General features: G+C 35.3%; 1 protein-coding gene across 1 annotated transcript; it reads right to left on the bottom strand.

Moving 5' to 3' along the window:
* Window positions 1-1,275: 1,275 nt before the first annotated feature.
* On the bottom strand, window positions 1,276-14,708 carry UBE2W (ubiquitin-conjugating enzyme E2W (putative)). The gene is made up of 5 exons (XM_009335024.1): window positions 14,614-14,708; window positions 11,334-11,436; window positions 8,622-8,777; window positions 7,422-7,497; window positions 1,276-2,984 (listed from the first exon to the last, which is right to left on the bottom strand). The coding sequence occupies exons 1-5, from the start codon at window positions 14,652-14,654 to the stop codon at window positions 2,971-2,973; spliced, it is 390 nt and encodes a 129-aa protein (XP_009333299.1). The 5' UTR covers window positions 14,655-14,708; the 3' UTR covers window positions 1,276-2,970.
* Window positions 14,709-18,456: the final 3,748 nt, after the last annotated feature.

Below are 18,456 nucleotides of genomic sequence, written 5' to 3'. Positions count from 1 at the left end.
CAGTGCTTCTGCACTCCACCATGAAAAGGTCCACACGTATTTCCATTCAAGGGTAGTAATCTATTTTAAAACAAGAATTTATTGTGTTATAGTATAAAGACACTAAACACAAAACAAAGTGTTTAACAACATGAACATTGACACAAAATAAAAGCAAGATCGTTTCAAGCCAATTCTGTAACCATTTCATGTGAGAAATTCCAAGTGAAAGAAAGTTACATACACAGGGTCACCCTATGGAAAGGATGGCACCACCTTCATCTAATTCAAGCCCTATTTCAGCACATCATAGCATTGTCAGAATAGTTGCATTATTTTGAGGACTTGAGTGGTATGTAGGCTTTGTCTTGGCCCTCTGTATATAGGTGAACTTACCAACAGATCTACAAGAGAACCAATGGAGGCATTTCTACTGTAAACTAAAAGACCTGAGGTACATTCTCTTCTAATCTACCGTGCATTTTTTTGATCTAAGTTTTGGGGGGGGGGGGGGTATTAAAGAGCAGCATAAATTTAGTTATTTAACTTCATTGTAGTCCATGTGATAGCATAGGTCAATAAAAAGTATAATGCTTTGCACTAAAATGCACATCTTCAACAAAATACATACAGTATGTCATAAAGCTTCTCTGAAACCATGTATTGTAGTATGGCAAGCCACCATATGAAAAGATACATGAATCTGAGAAGATGTACTTGAACCATTTCTTCAGAGACATTACCTTGTGTCACAATAAGGTCTCTTTTCCTGTGGACTATTTGATAGGATCCATTATGTGAACCATTCATACGTGAATTTCTCAAAGATGCGTCAATCCTTTCAATCAACAGAGCAGTTAACATGAATATACAGATTAAGTATCGGATTACTGCTGTTTCATATGAACCATTTCCAAAAATAACCAGTTTGATTAACTCACAACAATAAAATTTTGCTAAACAAAAAGTTAGGAACAGAACTATTTCATTTGCTTAAAATGATTATTTTTGGCTCTTAAAATAGATTGAAGTCTATGTTTCAAAGGCTCATTGTGAAAGTATATATATACACACACACACATCAGATTTAGATCCAAAGCTAGATTTTGCCATTGAGTTTTAAAGGCCAAGAGATATTTTCAATACAGTAGAAAAAATAGCAGTTCCTGAAGTATATTGTAGCCTCACTTCACTGGCAATATCCATAATTCAGTTGCCATACAAAATACTTATCTGAAGCAAATCCACCTGAACTCTACCCACCCTGAGTTAAGCATCTATACTTTTTTTTTTTTAATGTTTTAAACATCAGGTAACAGAGAAGTACGTACAAGGCTATAAAACTTGTCAGTTATCATACAGCAGTAAGAAAAAATATCAGTATTTTCAGCCAATTTTCTGTTTGTTATTGTAGTTATTCATTCTGGGTTGGTTTTTTTTTTTTGGCTTTTGCTTGTTTGGTTTTAAATCAAGTAGTTACTTGATTTAGACATTCATGCATTAATCACTTGTATTTTTTTTTTTTTTTTGAGTGCAACAGTAAGGCAACAGTAAAAAAAGTTATAGAAATTTTGCATATGTGTAAAGGTATTAAGTTTATAAAAGTGCTTCCTAAAAAGACAACCTAATTGCAGTATCAAAATATTACAGAGTGGTAAGAACAACTATCTATTATTTCAATAAATGTTGCTCCATAGAAAAATGTCAATCTGATTTTAGGCTTTTTCCCCTTTTTTGGTGAAGTAAAAGCCTGGAAAAAAATTGGTATGGCTGCGTGGGACAAGCAAGTTAAGAAAATATACTTTAGTCTAAACTTAAATAAGAAGGTCCACACTTTTTTGTCAAAACATTAAGCCTCTGTCAAAAATGTATTTTTTTTTTCTTTTTATAGTACAGGATTAAAAGACAAGATGATGCTTACAAGATAAAGAAATAATTTACATGAAAATATCTTCTGACAAAGCTTTTCAATCAAAATATTGTTTTGTAACATTCAAACATGACATACAACAACAAAAGAAACAGTGAATGCAAACAAAAAATGTTATATGGATTGCTTTCAAACACATAAATAAATGAAATATTGGTGTAGGCAGTAGGGCTCATGCTGATGGCTAGCAGGAAATAACAGTGTGCAATCTATTTGGAAAAAGCTCTAAAGTACAAATTACAAGCCCAATTACGGACTGCAGCAAGTTCAGTTATATCACTGCCATCCTCTCCTATCTCCAAAATAAATTCTTGATTAAATCACTCATACCCTAAATTACTCATACCTTTGCTTCAGAGATATGAATAACTATATACAAAAAGTAGTTTTATTTCACCATAGGGATAACATTGTACCTCTCTGCCCATGTCATTTGAAAAACCTTCCATGTCAAAACAATTTGACAGCAGATAAACAATTTAATAAATATGCAATGATCTTATTACAGTCCTTCAGCTAAGCATGTTAACTCATGCTGCTAGTTTTGTGATCACAGTGCATAGAATCCAAATATAAAAGAATGGGGTGGCTTTTAAGGTAATGGTCGATCCCTTGCTTATAATCCAAATATATCCGAAACTTTCATAAGGTCTGTCATGCATCAATCTTTTTTGTGGCAGGAGCAAAACCTTTCCCTGGTACAATGTCCATTGCCGGCAATGGATGCACCAAAACCGCCAAGGAGCTCAGTGTTATTGCACAATATATGAAGACCTGGAATTCTTCCAAAAGCTTAAAATAAAAATAATGGAATTATTCTGACATTTCTGGACACCTGCATTAATACTGTATGACTAATAAAAGCATGTCAGTTGCATGGACTGAACCAGCGATCAACATGCGCCCAGAATGCACACTAGTAAAAATGCAGTCAAAGGAAGTAGTCTTCATTGCCTATAGGTCACTTCCAGTCAAAGGTTAAAGTTCAAAGACTGAATGATCAAAGTGCTCATTTTCTCAGTAGGACTATCTTCTGCTACGAGGATCACAAAATGGTGGCATCAACATGTGTCATCTTTAAAATAAAAGAAGAGTATTTATGGAAAACATATAAACATTCTACGTCCAAATTAGCAAGGTGCTGTATGCAGAAACAATTCCTAGCATAGACAAAAAAGTAACATGCAGCGGAAATACACCCATTGAATAATTCTGCGATTTTGTTCAATAATGACTCAAGAAAAACAAAGAAGAGAATATCAAACATAAAACTTCCAAAAATACACATACACCCCCAAGCATATTGGTAGTAGCAAATATTCCATTAAAAGGACAGCAATTTCTACATTCGATATTTAGAAAGCCGCTCATTAGGAAAATGAAAGCCCAAATATGCTTAACATTTTGCACCCTTAAAGTACAGCAGGTCCACATCAGTTATCAAATTGAGAAATCCTTTTATAAGGAATACAGAGCAGTAAGAGCTGGCAGAATGGGCTTTCTCAACCCTTTATACATATACATATATATGTATGTATATTCATTTATTTCTCAAGAATCAACATGAACTATAGCTGACAGAATTATGCAAAAGTAATCGGCTACTACTGTAATCCTAATGTCTTAAATGTGAAAATAACTTACTTTCACTAAATTTTAGACACTGTGATTGGACAGAACATACTAAAAAAGAAGAATATTCTATGCCAGTCTTTTCTGTGTTATGCTCAATATTAAAATAAATATTTGTCTGTGAAAGCTCTCCCTTTGAAACTTTCTCTTCCACACATCAACCTGCAGTATATTCGCATCTGGCAACAGTAAATATTAAGCTTGTTAACAGAAAGCAAACTTACTGTCTGGTTATTTTTAATGCACTTACTTGTGACACACCTAGAAAACATAGCCTCATAAACAGTATTTTCACTGTTTACAGATTTAGTATGTACAAAGTAGCAGCAAACAATTCTACATTCTCACTGGAAAACATTATGTCATCAATACTATTATATGTAAAAAAACAACTTCATTTTGACGGGGGTGAAAAACAAAAACTGTACATGTAAAAAAGATTGGACAAGGATGCAAGAGAGATAGAAGGGGTATCTGAACTGCGTACTAAAAGCTTAGGCCAAATACCAGAGAAAACACTTTCTAATTAAAAAACCCAAAACCCAAAAGCGGTAAGGAGGTGCTGGTTGAAAAACAAACACTATTGCCCTCTTTTTTCACAAAAAATCTACTTCCTGACAACACCAAAAACAGGCAACAGCTTTATGAAACCAATTTCAGCCTGGATGCCCAAGAAAACTGTATCTGGAAGATCCTCCTATCTTTAACACAGCATGATCAACCCTCAGATTGAAATTCAGCATGAAATTCAATGTACAGTTGAAGCAGACGTTGGGTAGGGCAGACAATCCAGAAATATTTTTAGTTATCAAAGATCAGGAGTTTTGAAACAGGGCTTGCGAGGACATCAGTTTGCAGCAGACAAGGGTCCGTAACTCTGCTGATGGAATAAGTTGTTTTGTTGGGGCAGGGATGAAATGAGAGATTAAAAACTCTGTAATAAACTGAATGCACAGAGACACACATTTACATGTCAGAATATATCTCAAAGTGCCACTTTAACCCTCTGTGTTCATATCGGTTTGCTTTACATCAGCTCTCAGTCATGCACTATTTGCTCCCAGCTAAATAAACTCCAGGCACCTACTGGGGAAAAAAACTCCTTCAAAGGAATCTGTTTAAAGTAATGACAATCTCCCTCCTTTCTCTTCAAAACACAAGGATTCAATTTCACACTAAAGCTAAGCCAGTCCCATGGTTAGCTGACAACAGAAGGGGCAGAACGACTCTGTATCTCCCTCCACGTGTTCTTGTATCAGCACTGGCATTTATTTCACCCAGTGGTTACCCTTGGACAGCTGGTTTTCTTTCTTAGTTGTGATTGGTTTTTTTCCCCTAATTTACCCAGCCCAAAGTGGTTCAACCACAAGATTAGATATGTGACACTTTAGTTGAAGCAGGAGCGGAAAATGAAGATGACAGAATCACCTTTTCCAAGGGCTTGTAAATCTTTTCAGGTGTACATGAGGTTGAAGGCAGTTCTTTTCCAGAGAGAGGTGGTTAAAATTAGCAGGCAAGCTACACTTCCCACTTTAGTGTAACCCACCATTTCTTCAGACCCATTAGGAAAACACTGAAAATTTAAAGATCATGCCTTGGCAGTCTTCTTGTATGTCCACAGAAGAGAAACAAAATTACTTGTAACTGAGCAAAGGAGCAAGTGACATGCAAAACTTGAAGGAAAAACCCTCTAGCATTTAAGAAAAATTTTGTCCAATGGACATAGGGCATGTTTTATTTTTTAATGTAAGAATTCAATTTTTTTGTACTTAAAAATTACAAGGGGGGGGGGGGAGGGGGGAAGCCCAATGAACTTTTAATCATGACCTCCTTTGTAAATAGTACTTAAAAAGGAAGTTAAAAAACAAATGAAAATATAATGAAGCAAAACAGTATGAGTTATTTAAATGAACTGACTTGCTTTTTCTTGCCTCAGGTTGGTTTTTAGGTTGCTCTGAATTTGAGGAGGGGTAGGGTTTTCTGACTTTCAGAAAACAGCCATTGTGTAATTACTTTGAAGTAATTAAATTACTTGTTCAGTGGACTATAAGCAGCTTGATGGTTTTGAGCCACAATTACATAGCAACTTTCAGAGTCAGACAACCCACATTTCTTTTCATATTCATTTGGTGTTTTGCTTGTTTAACTCAAATTGAATTTTATGATTACGAAATCAAAGTAGTATCTGCAGACTGTTCTCCTTGATAGACTTCATTCCTGAATCAAAACGAGACTCTAGTACAAATTCAAAGTAGACCGAACATATTTTAATCACAAGATAAAGCCAATAAATGAAACTTTACTTCTTTCTCTTTAAAAATAACTAGCAAGTGAAAATAAAAATACTAAATAAAAAGTCTCCAAAAATTGCCAATAAAGAGAAAGCAAAACTAGAAATGGAGAAGCACCAAACACATTACAGGAGTGCAAAAACAGAAAGAGAAGAGAGAGTGACTACTGAATAATCTGGTGAAGATGAAAAACCCAGCCTTGCAGGCAATAGGATTATTATTCTTGGAGTCAATTTTAAAAACATAATGTAAAACCATACGATAAACAGTCCTGAGTTTCTTAAATACCTCTTAATCCCATGACATACAGCACTCCTCTTACTGTAATTGAAGTCACCTTATTTTAGAGATACTATTAGAGTGTTATGAGAAACAGAGTTCATTCTGTTACGTTACCATACATCAAAAACCCATGGGTCTCAGTAACTATTACGAAACTCCCAAATTTTTATTGGTAAGGCATCCACGGGCATTTAAGAATCTAAGGGTGAAGGCTTTGGCATTTGCTTCTCCAGTCATTAACTCCCACTGTCTCAAAAGATCTGGCCTCATTTCACGTAGGGGACAGAACATGTCCTGGGGTGGGAGTGAAAAACAGGATGTCTTATGATGGAGCCTTCAGTGAAACGTAGTGATGGAATCAACTTCTGCACCACCCTAGCATACAGCATTACCTGCTCTAACACATCCCTTCCCAAAATACATGGGCTTCCAATAACCACCATTTGTACAGTATTTTCCTAGGGAAAGCAAAGAAAGTATTGGCCAACAAGAGAGGAGATAAGAAAAGCATAGCCTGTCTCTACCCCCTCCTTCTTTCTTTCCTCACCAATGGAGTGGATAAGACAAGCACATACAGCCAACCCCAGCTCTGGGAAGAGGATGACAAATGTTGAGGCAGAAGAAAGAAACCACACAGTATAAAGTCAGATAGAGAGCACATGGAAAGAGAAAAAAAAAAAACCCAAACAAAAAAACCCAAACCAAAACAACACAACACTAGCACTGCAGACACTACAGTACTATACGTAGCAATTTTAGCATGGTATTTTTGTTACCATGTACACGTAGAATCTTATTACTATACTATTGACTATTAGTTCTTAAGAGCCTTTAAGTCAGCCAACTGTCCGACACTAGAAATTCTGATTAACAATGGAAATCTATTAAAACATATAGCTGTTTACATACATACAGGCATCTTTTAATTGCCATAAAAGCTCTTAAAGCATTACTGACAACAACAAAAATCCCTGTGTTTAGAGCTAAACCTAGTTTCATTATGGACCTTCCCCAACCCCTAACTTAAGACTTGCCATGGACTAATACAGTTTACAAGAACTTTCATTCAAATTCAGTTCTACAATTTAAAACATATAAATCCGTGCTGTTTAAGTTTCCATCAGGAATTATTAAAATGCGATATAAAAAAATCACAGCAGAGTACCAAAGAAACAGGATTTTAGTAACTTCTTGAAATTTTAAAAAAAGAGTTTAAGGCTTTGCATGCATTTATCCTACTTTTCTACATTTTAATTGCCTTTGGCCTGAAAAAAATTCAAAATTCCTGGTCCTAGTTAAATACTTACCATGATACCACCATTTTGTTTTCTTTGGATTCTTGTTACACGTTCTTACATAAAATGAGTTATCTGGAGGTCGCCTCTGCAACAGAAGAAAAGACCTACAAATAATCAAACAATCCTCATATTGTAATACATGAGCTATTTAATAAGCTTATGAAAGGCTACCACGTGAATGCAGTGAAAATGAGGTAACAGGCAGGGCTAGACCTTTGTCAAGAAAAATCTCTTAAGGATCCAGGTAACAATTCTTACTGGAGATACTCCAAGCAGAAAATTAATGAAAAATACCGAACAGTTTGGAGATAGATAGGGGGACAAATAAATAAAAAGAAAGAAAACAACCCTCAAGAAAGGAACAGCTCTTTTTAAAAAAAAAAAAATTCCTTTGCAGTTTGGAATCTAATTCTGATATATAAGATCCAATTCACATCTGTAAGTCTCAAGCTTGGAGTGGGTGAAAAAATGAACTTAAATATCTCTATCAGATCAATACTTCATATTCTTCAGCTCTCTTCTTAAGTGTCATCATTATGCAAAACCAAAGTCATAGGATACAATCCAAGGCATTTTGGGGGTTTTTCTACCACATACACATGACTAGGACTGACTAGGATGTGACATAAATAGGCATATTTGGATAGCAGTACAAGCTCTGACCACATCTAACTTCCACAGGTATTCCACTGCGAAAGAAATGGTCAAGAGTTAAAAGGGTAGTCTCTTTACAAAAAAGGTCTAAGGTATCAGCGCCAGTCACCTACAACCAAAAAAGCAGCTTAGCACCATTTACTTTCCTGAAATGACAATGATCAAGATCACTGAAATAGTACAACTGCAAAGCCTTACAAACAGCTGCACTAAAGACATTTCAATAGTCATTTTTCACTGCCTTTAGAGACAGAATCAATTTACAAAGAATTGTCCTAAAACGTGATTGAACTTCACAATTAGTACAACTAGAAGGGTTCCATTCACTCCTCTTTTCCAATAATGATATATGAGCAGGTTACCATGAAAACAGTTACAAAGTACTTACTGCACTGTTTATTTTGCAGTTCTAGCTTAGTATTTTTTCAGTAGTAGAAATGTAGATATAGTAGTTTTGCCTATTCTAGAATTTGAGAAATGAAAATCTCACTTTGCAAAGTAGAAAACTATTAACTTTTACTTATTCTACTCCAACAGTGCTAAAAAAACCCATACCTTTTCTTTGCAGCTGGAAAGCATGCTAATAATGCTAAGACAAACAGATTGCACTGAGAGAGCTGGAGACCAGTCTTCTGTTAGAATGGATAAACAGATATGACCATTGCTATAAACATGAGGATGCACAGGAATATTGTCTCCAGTAAACATGACCTAAAAAAAAAAACCAAACATAATTGTAATTTATTGTCCACATTTTCAGTAAGACTGTATTGCTTTTGGGAAAACAATAATATCTTCTTTAAGAAGCGGTTCTGCCATTTTCACTTACACTAAATATTACACTTTACCATGTTAGGTTCATTCATTTTTGGAAGCTGTTAATTGAAATATAAAATAAAACAACAGAAGCCTAAATAGCCAGTGAAGATGAAGTTGAATAAATGGTTAAATGTAGGGTTTTTTCTGTGAAGTTATACAGCATAGAAAAATGCAAAGGTAGCAGTGTAAAGATATCAAACTAAATTTTTTATATCTTGCAGCCTCAGTCTTTTATATCCTATAGAATACAGTTGCCTAGCCAAAACACTGGATTTTAATGGCTTCATAAGCCACAATGTTATACACCAGGAAATACAACGTGATTCACAAATTAGTATTTCTATAACCCCTGGACACAATAGAAATTAAGTTCTGGACAACTCATCCAGGTTCCAGCATAGAGAGTAAAATGCATCAATCCTATTAACTAAAATAAAGGACTTGTACAACCAAAGCGTGTTACCATATAGGAAATATTTTTAGATCATTATTTCAAATGGAATGTGTCTTTATTTGACATGGATGAATACAGAAGAACAGCATTTAGAACCTTAACTCCTCTCTATTAAAAGATAGTATCACAGTCAAAAAAAGGTTAGAAAAGCAATTCTAACAACGACTGCTCTTATATCAAGTTTTTGTCAAACACATAGTTGGCTCAGGACCAATGGAAATGGAGTAAAAGTGAAACCTTCGTAGCAGCATTATCCTCCTGAGCTCCTTATCCAACATAACCACGGCCATCTTTTATGCAATGACATAATAAATCTCTACCACGCATAACCATAATACCCAGAAGCCTCTTATGTCTATATGACTTAGGAAACACTTATGTATGTGTACAAACATGTATACAACACACCCACCTCATCACTGACTACAAGAAAGAAGCTACACCTTCATCATATAGGAAACCGAAATTAGAGAGCTTAACCTATTTGCCGAATGGCAGATAGGTTTCTAAAGCAGCAGAAAAACTGGGTGCAGAATGATCCTTCATAGGGTCTTTAAACTGATATTTCTTAAGCCTTGAAGAGCTTACCTTCATAATCCAGTAATGTATTTCACCTCTAACTAATGTCTTCCTTTTATAGCAAAACCAGAACTAGGCATACTAGGTAAGTAAAAGCATGCACACTATGATAGACAACATACATTTAAAGGCAGAAAACAACCAGTTGATTAAGCAGCAGAAGTGTAAACTGTCAATTCACAGTAAGTAGATTTGCAGGAGAGAGAATTATGACCCAGAGGTTTGTAATATAGAACGAACTTACAGCACAGCAGTGTTTTTATAATGGAAAGTCTAGCCATCTACAACAATCAAGTATCCAGTACTTAAATTCTTAATTGTTTTCTGTGCTAAAAATCAGTGTACATGTAAGGATCTAATTTGCTGTTTTACAATAAATTGCACCGCCACACACACAGGTTGGGTAATGAGTACAAACAGTATCTACTTGGAGTAGTCACAAATAAAAGTGACTACTCTCCTGTGGGTTGCCTATGAGTAGTTTGCTGGAAACCTGATGGGCTGCAGAAGTACAGGTGGCCAGTTTATTCCTTAAAACCTAAGACTGAAAAGTCAACACTCTAGTTTTTACCATGGTACCTAAACATATGTAATGTTTATGGTTTAAGTGCCTCTCACAGCTCCGTGCTTCAGTTTCAACACCAATGAGAAAAGTGTCAGAGATCACTCTTGGAACTTTGAGCTGAAACAGACATGACAAGAACTAAGGCACTCCTACTTTTCTTCTTCCTTTTTCATAAGAGTGGGGGTGATAGCCAAACACTACTCTTACCAGCCACATTTTTTAACATTCCCCTCAGGTAATGGAGGGATGGATGTACAGAGCTCATTCTGCAGCCTAGTAGTATTGCTGCCCCTTCAGTTCTTTACGTTGCCATGAAGGCAATACAGTATCTCACACCTCAATTATAACCACTAGACTTGCAGGGCTCTCATAAAGATTTCATGTGTCTACGAGAATCCCTACCACAAGCACAGTATTTCCCCAGCTGTATTAACAATGGCAGCAGAGAAGATGCAAGAGGCTTAAAAAAAAAACTTGAAAAAAAAGTAGTTGGAAGCAAAAAGAGAGGGGACGAAGCAGCAGTTTGTCGTTTACTCTACTCCTACGCTACAGTGAAGGGGACCTTCCTACTTTACCCTGTGTTGCTCTTTCATACGATATGAATATCAACCTCAAAGAAGCCTCCAGTTTACACTGCTCCTTCATCTCCTATGAAGCCACATAGACTGTCACAGCACTATATCTCACTGCAGAATCATTTTTAAAAGAAAAGGCAACTGCACAATGTGTTTAATACAAATTAAAGTAACTAAACCTCACATCAGGATATGTGGATGATACTAATACTCAGCATGTGTCATGCAGCTATAAGCTAAAGGTAGCATTAAGCAAGAAGTAAGAAAGCAGTTACCTGAGGCGAATCAAAAGGATACCGACTACTGAACTTAAATAGAAGCTGAAATTTCTCCCCTTCATATAGTGTTCCTGGAGCACCTTCCATGTCTACAATCCACCTAAGGAATGGGGAAAAAATTTTTAATATTGGACTGACAAATTATAATTTTACTCCTGGAGCACAGGACTCATCAAATCAATTACCAATCACAGCCAAATCTTCTAAACTCTCCATTAGTATCATAACTATCACAAAAGTAAATAACACATCAAGCCTACATTTGAAAGAAACAAGCTTGGTATTTTACATACAGGCATTAATATAGTGCTGCAAATTATACAAGTAATTACGACTTGAACTCAACAAAGACCCATCAGTTCCCAATAAAATGACTGTTAATGTGAGAAAACAAAGTTGAAACAAAAGACCGGTTCCAAAGTTTATTCCTACACAAAAACAGGCTTGGAAGAAAACAAACTAGTACACATTCTCTTTCATGTTGTTTTTCTTTTCTGTCAAGGAAATCATCAATACAGTTTATTAAAATAAAATCTGTATCCAAGGGGGAAAAGCAATGCTCCTCTTGCACTGACACCTGTGAAAAACTCAGAAATTAAACGGTATATAACCTGGCAGGTAATGGAACCAAAACTGAAAAAGTTAATACTATAAAAAGGAAAAGGTCACAGAAAATTAAAAACAAAACAAAAAAAGATGCTTTGCAACTGTAATAAAGAAAACACCTCAACATATCACAGTATTCTTTTTCCTCTGCTTCTGCTCCTTCCATCATAATAACATGGAAGTAACTGACAGCTGGAGTTGGAGGGGGTGGGGGGTGTTGGGTGTAGGTTTTTTTGTTGGTGGTGGTTTTGGGTTGGGTTGTTGGGTTTTTTTTAATCCAGTCAAAAATAGATGTTTTGCATACTGTTCAACACATACAGCAACACTCTGCTATCTAACTTCTGTCATTTTGGAGCTCTGCTGTTGATCACTTAATACCATTCTTTGCGGCATCACTTCCCCATTTTTGTCTTTCACCCTTGATTGAGTTTTACACATTTGCACAATACAATAAGGTAAAGATTCAGCAAGAGACTACAAAAATGCTCAGATAAGATTTACATTAGGCTCAAGTGAGGCAACTGAGATTTTTCAGAACAGCAGGGTGTACAGAAGAGTCGACATCTCCTTCAGCTGACAGTCTGATGATCCTATTCCCAACCTCTCCATCCTCCTGTCACATACACTCTCCCTGTGTATTTAAGCCGTGCACATTTTATCTTCCCCTCTATTACTCTCTTCTTTTTTTTTATTTTGAGAAAAATTGCTTCTCTACTGAACTGCCAGCTGTCACACTCTCCAGGAGGAATGCATCTTCAACAGTAGCATGATGATGGCTGTACTGTTCCGTATTTTAATTTTGTGAAGACTCCTTCAATTTAATCTATCTGTGCTCCAGACCACTTATCTCTTCTTATGCCTTCTGCTTTTACATTTATACACATGCTGCACCAATACTCTGCAGCTTTATTGGTCCGTGTGATCCAGAACCTTCACTTTCAAGTTTTTAAAATAGTTTCATTTACTAAGCAGAAGATAACTCTGCCTGGACACTGCTCCTTTTATGGTCAAGGAATCACTAGAACCCATCTTTCCTGTGTGCTTTACAGTTTAGCCATCTCAAATTTCTAATCCTTGTGTATTTAAAATAGATGATTGCTTAACATTTCAAATGACCCAGTTACATCATGGCATCCAATTATTTTATTCAACATCTTTCAAAACCAAGCTAGTACTGCTACACAAATCTTTACTGCACCAGTTCAAACCCTAACTTGATTAATGAACTCAGAACATGCTACTTCACATCCGAAATGCTCAAAAAGAAAAAATACGACATTACTTGTGACAGAAAGCTTCTTAAACAGTGACAATTCGAAAATCTAGCATGACAGTAAACAGGAAGTTTTTATGTGTAAGGTATTGAAAGGTATACAAATTGTACATAGCAGAAAAAAATAATGAGGTAGTACTCTGGGAACAGAGACATCCTAAGAAAAATGGAAATCCACAAACAGAAGGAAAAAAAAACCAAGAATTTTTCTTCCTTTTCCATCTCTTCATCTGCTGTAAACTTTCACTTAATAGCTGTTTTCTGTTTAAATGAGTGAAAAACACTTGCAATATTCATTTGAGTCCCTTTTTCAGAAAACTTAAGTATTTTGCTTCCCAAAGAAAACCCAAAGTAAAGCAAGAAACACAAGCTGTAATTCAGCAGTTGTACAGCAGTTTATTATTACTTGTACCAAACTCTGGAAAGTGCTATTTCAATTTGTTTTAGTCATGTTCATCTGCATGAACTGCCACAAAAAACAGCATCATTTAAAAAGCAACAACAGTGATTAACTCAGCATATACATGGCTCAGAAAAGCCTCATGTAACATGGTCTGAGTGCCACCACCAAAAATGCAGATGTGAAGCAACGTCAGAAGTCAGCTCTATGTTATGTTTTCAAATTGATCCATCAATCAATAACATAGTCCAGAACACATAGCCTGAGATTCATACTTTCATAAACGCTTACATCCGCTAATAATTTTTTAACATTTCTCTAAAACTAAACTAACAAAATTATCTAAAAGAAATGTCAACACAGTCTAAATCTTTTGAATTTCAGTCAATTAAAAAAATAGTTTAAATACCAGGAACAATGCCTGTCTATTTCAACGGACAGAAGACAGAATATTTAACCATGTTTCTCTTTCTGCTTTGCTAATCACAGAAAAAACTACAGCAGGGAGGGAGGTGCAAAGAAATGTACTTTCTCTTACTTTCTGTAACTTTGCTCTTTAAGAAGCTTCCCCCACTTGCTTTAGAGAAAAAAGGTAACGGAAATTAACAGCTACAAAATATACTCACCACAAATAATGCAGAAACTAAACCACCTACTCCATTATTTCAGTAAATTTAGAGGGTTTCAGAGGTTAGTAGCTATAAGAGATTGTTAAATTATTTTATTTTAAAATATGCAGAAGCTTTCACCAACTGACATTTTGTTAGATGGTAAAATGTCTAATAAAAATTTAATGAATTCACTATCCAGTTCCTGAGTGTCCAGCACTGTTACTGCAATATGCTCATTAAGTAGGACAATGTTTCACTCCCTAGACTAAAAGCAAAAATTCAGAATGTTACTTGGAATAAGTGGTGGAAGTGGCGTGCAGAGGACTTCTCATTGCTTACATTTTTCAGCTTGATAGCAAAAATAAAACAGTATATATATATACTTACTGAGTAATTGAGTTTTGTACACTCTTTTCATTTAGAGTCATTCCTGGAGGTGGATCATTTTGCAATGCCAATAGTTCTTTTTGTAATCGTTTCTATAAAGAAATTGTATAGAATATTTGAAATAGTAAATAAAGTTCAACAATAAACATGCACACTAAAGTACATTTCATCAATTATTGAAAGGTAAAAGGAGTTTTATTTGAAAATTTAAATACAAAGTGAAAACTGAAAGGTGAGAAAGAGGGAAGACTCCTCTCCTAGAAATTAAACTGAAAAGTCACAGGCAAAAAAAGTCACAAGCCTTAAACCTACTTTTTTGGTAAAATGCAACGGCACTTACATTCGCAACACTGCTAAGTGAAGAACTGTTGTGTTACAAAATACACAGAGGTATCCAGGATTTTGTCCTATTACAAAGATGTCAATCAGAGCTCTACACCTAGCAGTGAACATTTCATATTCCCCCGATAGCATCAGATGTACAATTAATTCTCCAAGATTTTAACAACACAACTCTTCCTCCTCTAAGTAATTTAAGACACTTCTATCTGGCAACTGTGCGAGCCTTTGCCTTGTTCTAAGTCATCCCAGAGGACAGAACACAAAACTAAGACAAGACTGTGGCTTGCAGAACACAAACTATTTTATAACTTTACAGTAACTGCATCTTAGAACCTACAGAGTCATAATATTTAGAAAATCGTTACACCAGTAGCTCAGGTAATTCTTACCTATTTTGACAGGGATAAATCGGTACCTGCAACCAGCCGCTTTTATAACAACTACCAGAACTGTTTCTTACAATCCATGGAGCAAGGGAGATGCAACCTCTGTGAAGTGCTATCATTGGGACTAGATTCAGAGTGTATTTCCTCCATACAAAAAGTTATGCAATATGTTTTGTCATTTCCAAGCCATATAGATAATGGAAAGTTCAAGGCTTTCTCATTTCTTACTCTCCTTTTTCCTACCAACAATTTTAATGTTTACCACCTACCAGTCCACTTCCATCATCCTACTAGTCAAAATGACCTTACATAAGATTTAAGCTTGACCTAGCACTCAAGAGGAATAAATATATATCGTTGGGGGTTTCGTATCTAATTTTGATTCCACGTACAATTTTTTTAAATGTAGGTTTATCTCACATTGTAGCTGTTTCTTACTAATTTTCCAAACAACTTTTCTGATGCTTAGTAGAACTTAAAAAAATCCACAGGGGAAAATAAAAAAATGTTCATTTGTCAACACAGAAGTGATTCAGTATCTCATTAATACCTTTGAAATAGGACTACAGTAAATTCAGACACACAACTCCTAAAGAAAACGCCCTCACACATTCACAGTTTACATTCTGAAATAACTTTCTGTCTATCAAGCAGCCCTGACAACTTGCTTTGGGCTTCTATTTTTAAAGTTCCTACCTTGAACCCAAACATGCACTTTAGAAGTCTTTTATTTGCAAGCAATTGAACAAATATGTTTTGAAGTGAACTGTTATGTCATAAAAGAATTTTAAAGGCTGTTATAATTGGTGTACAGTTACAAACAAACTGAAAAAACAATGGTAGCATTTTCATAAGAAAGTTATATACATTGCTAACACAGTGAAAAACAGATTAGATTCCTAGTGTCCATCTTTTGCTTTCTGCACTGTTTAAGAAAATTTCAGATTATAAATACCAACAGTGTTTAACACCACTATTATGAATTAAACTGTGAAAGAACAAAGTTCCAAAACCATTTTACAAATCCTTAGTTTGAGTGGCAGAGATGTTTTGAAGTCAGTTCTCTTTCTGACACTTTCCAAGACCATCATCAAATAAACCTCAATGGTAGCCAACCCATGTATGCCTTGTCACATAGATCATCGCATAAATGATGATTCTCTATAAATAGAGAAATATTTTTAAAGTTCAGAGATTAGAACCTTACACGATAAGGGAAAATCCAAAGTCTTTCCCTTAAAGAGGAGATTTGGTAACATTAGGTAAAAAAATAGTAAAGACCAAATGTTTATAAGAACAGCAAATAATTCAGTAGATCCATTTTCTTATATATGTAGACCAGCCATAGAACTCTGTCTTTATAAAAAGGAGCCTAAAATCCATTCTAAAATTAAATTAAAACCAGCCACATTAAGGTATCAGTATCTGATCAAACACAGTAATTTGAAAAGAAGAAAATTTGTTTGTCCTGTATCCTACCAAAAATTCCATATTATCAACAGCTAAAATATCCTCTCACTTGAATTTTGGACCTTTAGCTCTTTTCTCCAGCAACCGTCTTTTCAGTCTAATACAGTCTCAGACACTCTTTTATCCATCTTATGAGTGCAAATATTCTCTCCGACTGCTTCACAGCTTTTCAGTTCTCACATACAATATTTATGGTTCTTTCTAAAAAAAAAAAAGTAACCCAAGTGGGGGAAAAAAAAAAGTTAAAATGTGTACTTGATCAGCAGAGTACCACTGAAGTGCTCTGTTCCTCTGATCTTAAATATTTGCTGACACTGTCATGGGGGCCTGTCCATTAAACACAAATAATACATACAGACAACATATTGCTTCTCATCAGTTGCAATACAAAATATATTAAGATCCAAAAATGCATCCCAGGGAAATAACAGGAGATACTATTTACACTTTGGGTCAAAAGTATCACAGTAAACAAAATCATATTTTTAAAGACAAAAAAAGAAATTATAATTTCCAAGTTAGCCAGTTCAAACAAGTATCAACATAAGTTCGGTCTGACCTGTATTTGCAGCTCCCAGTGAGAATATAATTAAAAAAAATTCATCCATATCATTCCCATATAAAGCTGAAAAGAGCATATTCAGTAGAAAACAGGTATGTTATCTGACTATTAAGCCAAAGAAATTCAATAACCTATGTCCCCCAGAAAAACATTGCTAGTGTTGTAATGAAATGAAAACAATGAAACAATTTCTTTGCTTTAGCAAAGAAATTTATCATTTTGAAATACGGGAATCCACAAAGAAAACCTGACTATGATTACCTATTATGCATAGAAAACTCCAGTGCAATTTTGACTAACAGTAAGTTCCTAGGCACAGCTCCACACTGGAAAAGTAGGGAGGGGATGCAGAAGTCAAGAAACCCACAGCTCTTCTGGACTTGTTCTTGATTCAGAGGAATGTCCCAAATAGAACCAAGTACAGCAAAAGGTGTTATTCCCCCTTCAGCCTTACTGTAACCACTCTAACCCTATGCCTATCTGAAGTATCAGCTGTGTTCTCCATTATACCATGCCCTGATGGATTTCCTGTATCTCAACACCGCTCTCCTTCAGGGTAAGGCCAGGGGGAAAAAAAAAAAACACCCACAAAAACCCAAACACCAACCAAAAAAAAAACCCCACAAATGAAGAGGATCTCACCCCAGAATTGCAGGCAATCAGGAGAGAAGACCAACAACTGCTGTTAGCGATGGCACAAAATCCTTTTAATTTTTGTTCTCTCCAGCTATACTGACTATCTTGGATAACTTCCCTTGAAATTAAAGGACAAAAATACCATTTTATAATAATGGGTATAAAAATTCCTAGATTTCTCCAGTCCCCATAATGACAGGAACTCTGAAAGTGTTAGACAGCTCAAGGGTGAAAAAAATGCTTTTAAAGATTTCGTGTTACTCTAGCTACTACAGTCTAAAGATAGAAGCAAGGCAAAGTCCTTACACAAAGAGAATTACTTTTATTGACCGATACACATTTAAGGTATGATACTTTTGGGAATACAAGCCCTTATTTGGGTTTTTTTCCAACTGGAATAATAAAATATACTATCTATTTTACAACTCTTTACTATTCCAATTAAAC

Source organism: Pygoscelis adeliae, unplaced genomic scaffold, assembly GCF_000699105.1.
Source record: "Pygoscelis adeliae isolate BGI_AS28 unplaced genomic scaffold, ASM69910v1 Scaffold101, whole genome shotgun sequence".
Lineage (NCBI taxonomy): Eukaryota > Metazoa > Chordata > Aves > Sphenisciformes > Spheniscidae > Pygoscelis > Pygoscelis adeliae.
The sequence above is the reverse complement of the archived record's forward strand: the minus strand, read 5'-3'. Positions and strand labels throughout refer to the sequence as shown.

What these genes read in the sequence shown, in the direction of transcription:
- UBE2W (XM_009335024.1), bottom strand. Translation starts at nt 14,654, where the DNA reads ATGACTCTAAATGAAAAGAGTGTACAAAACTCAATTACTCA. An exon ending in ATCCTTTTGATTCGCCTCAG is followed by an intron (nt 8,778 to 11,333) that starts GTAACTGCTTTC and finishes TTTTTTTTTTAG; the next exon opens with GTCATGTTTACTGGAGACAA. An exon ending in TTTCCAGCTGCAAAGAAAAG is followed by an intron (nt 7,498 to 8,621) that starts GTATGGGTTTTT and finishes CTTCTGTTGCAG; the next exon opens with AGGCGACCTCCAGATAACTC.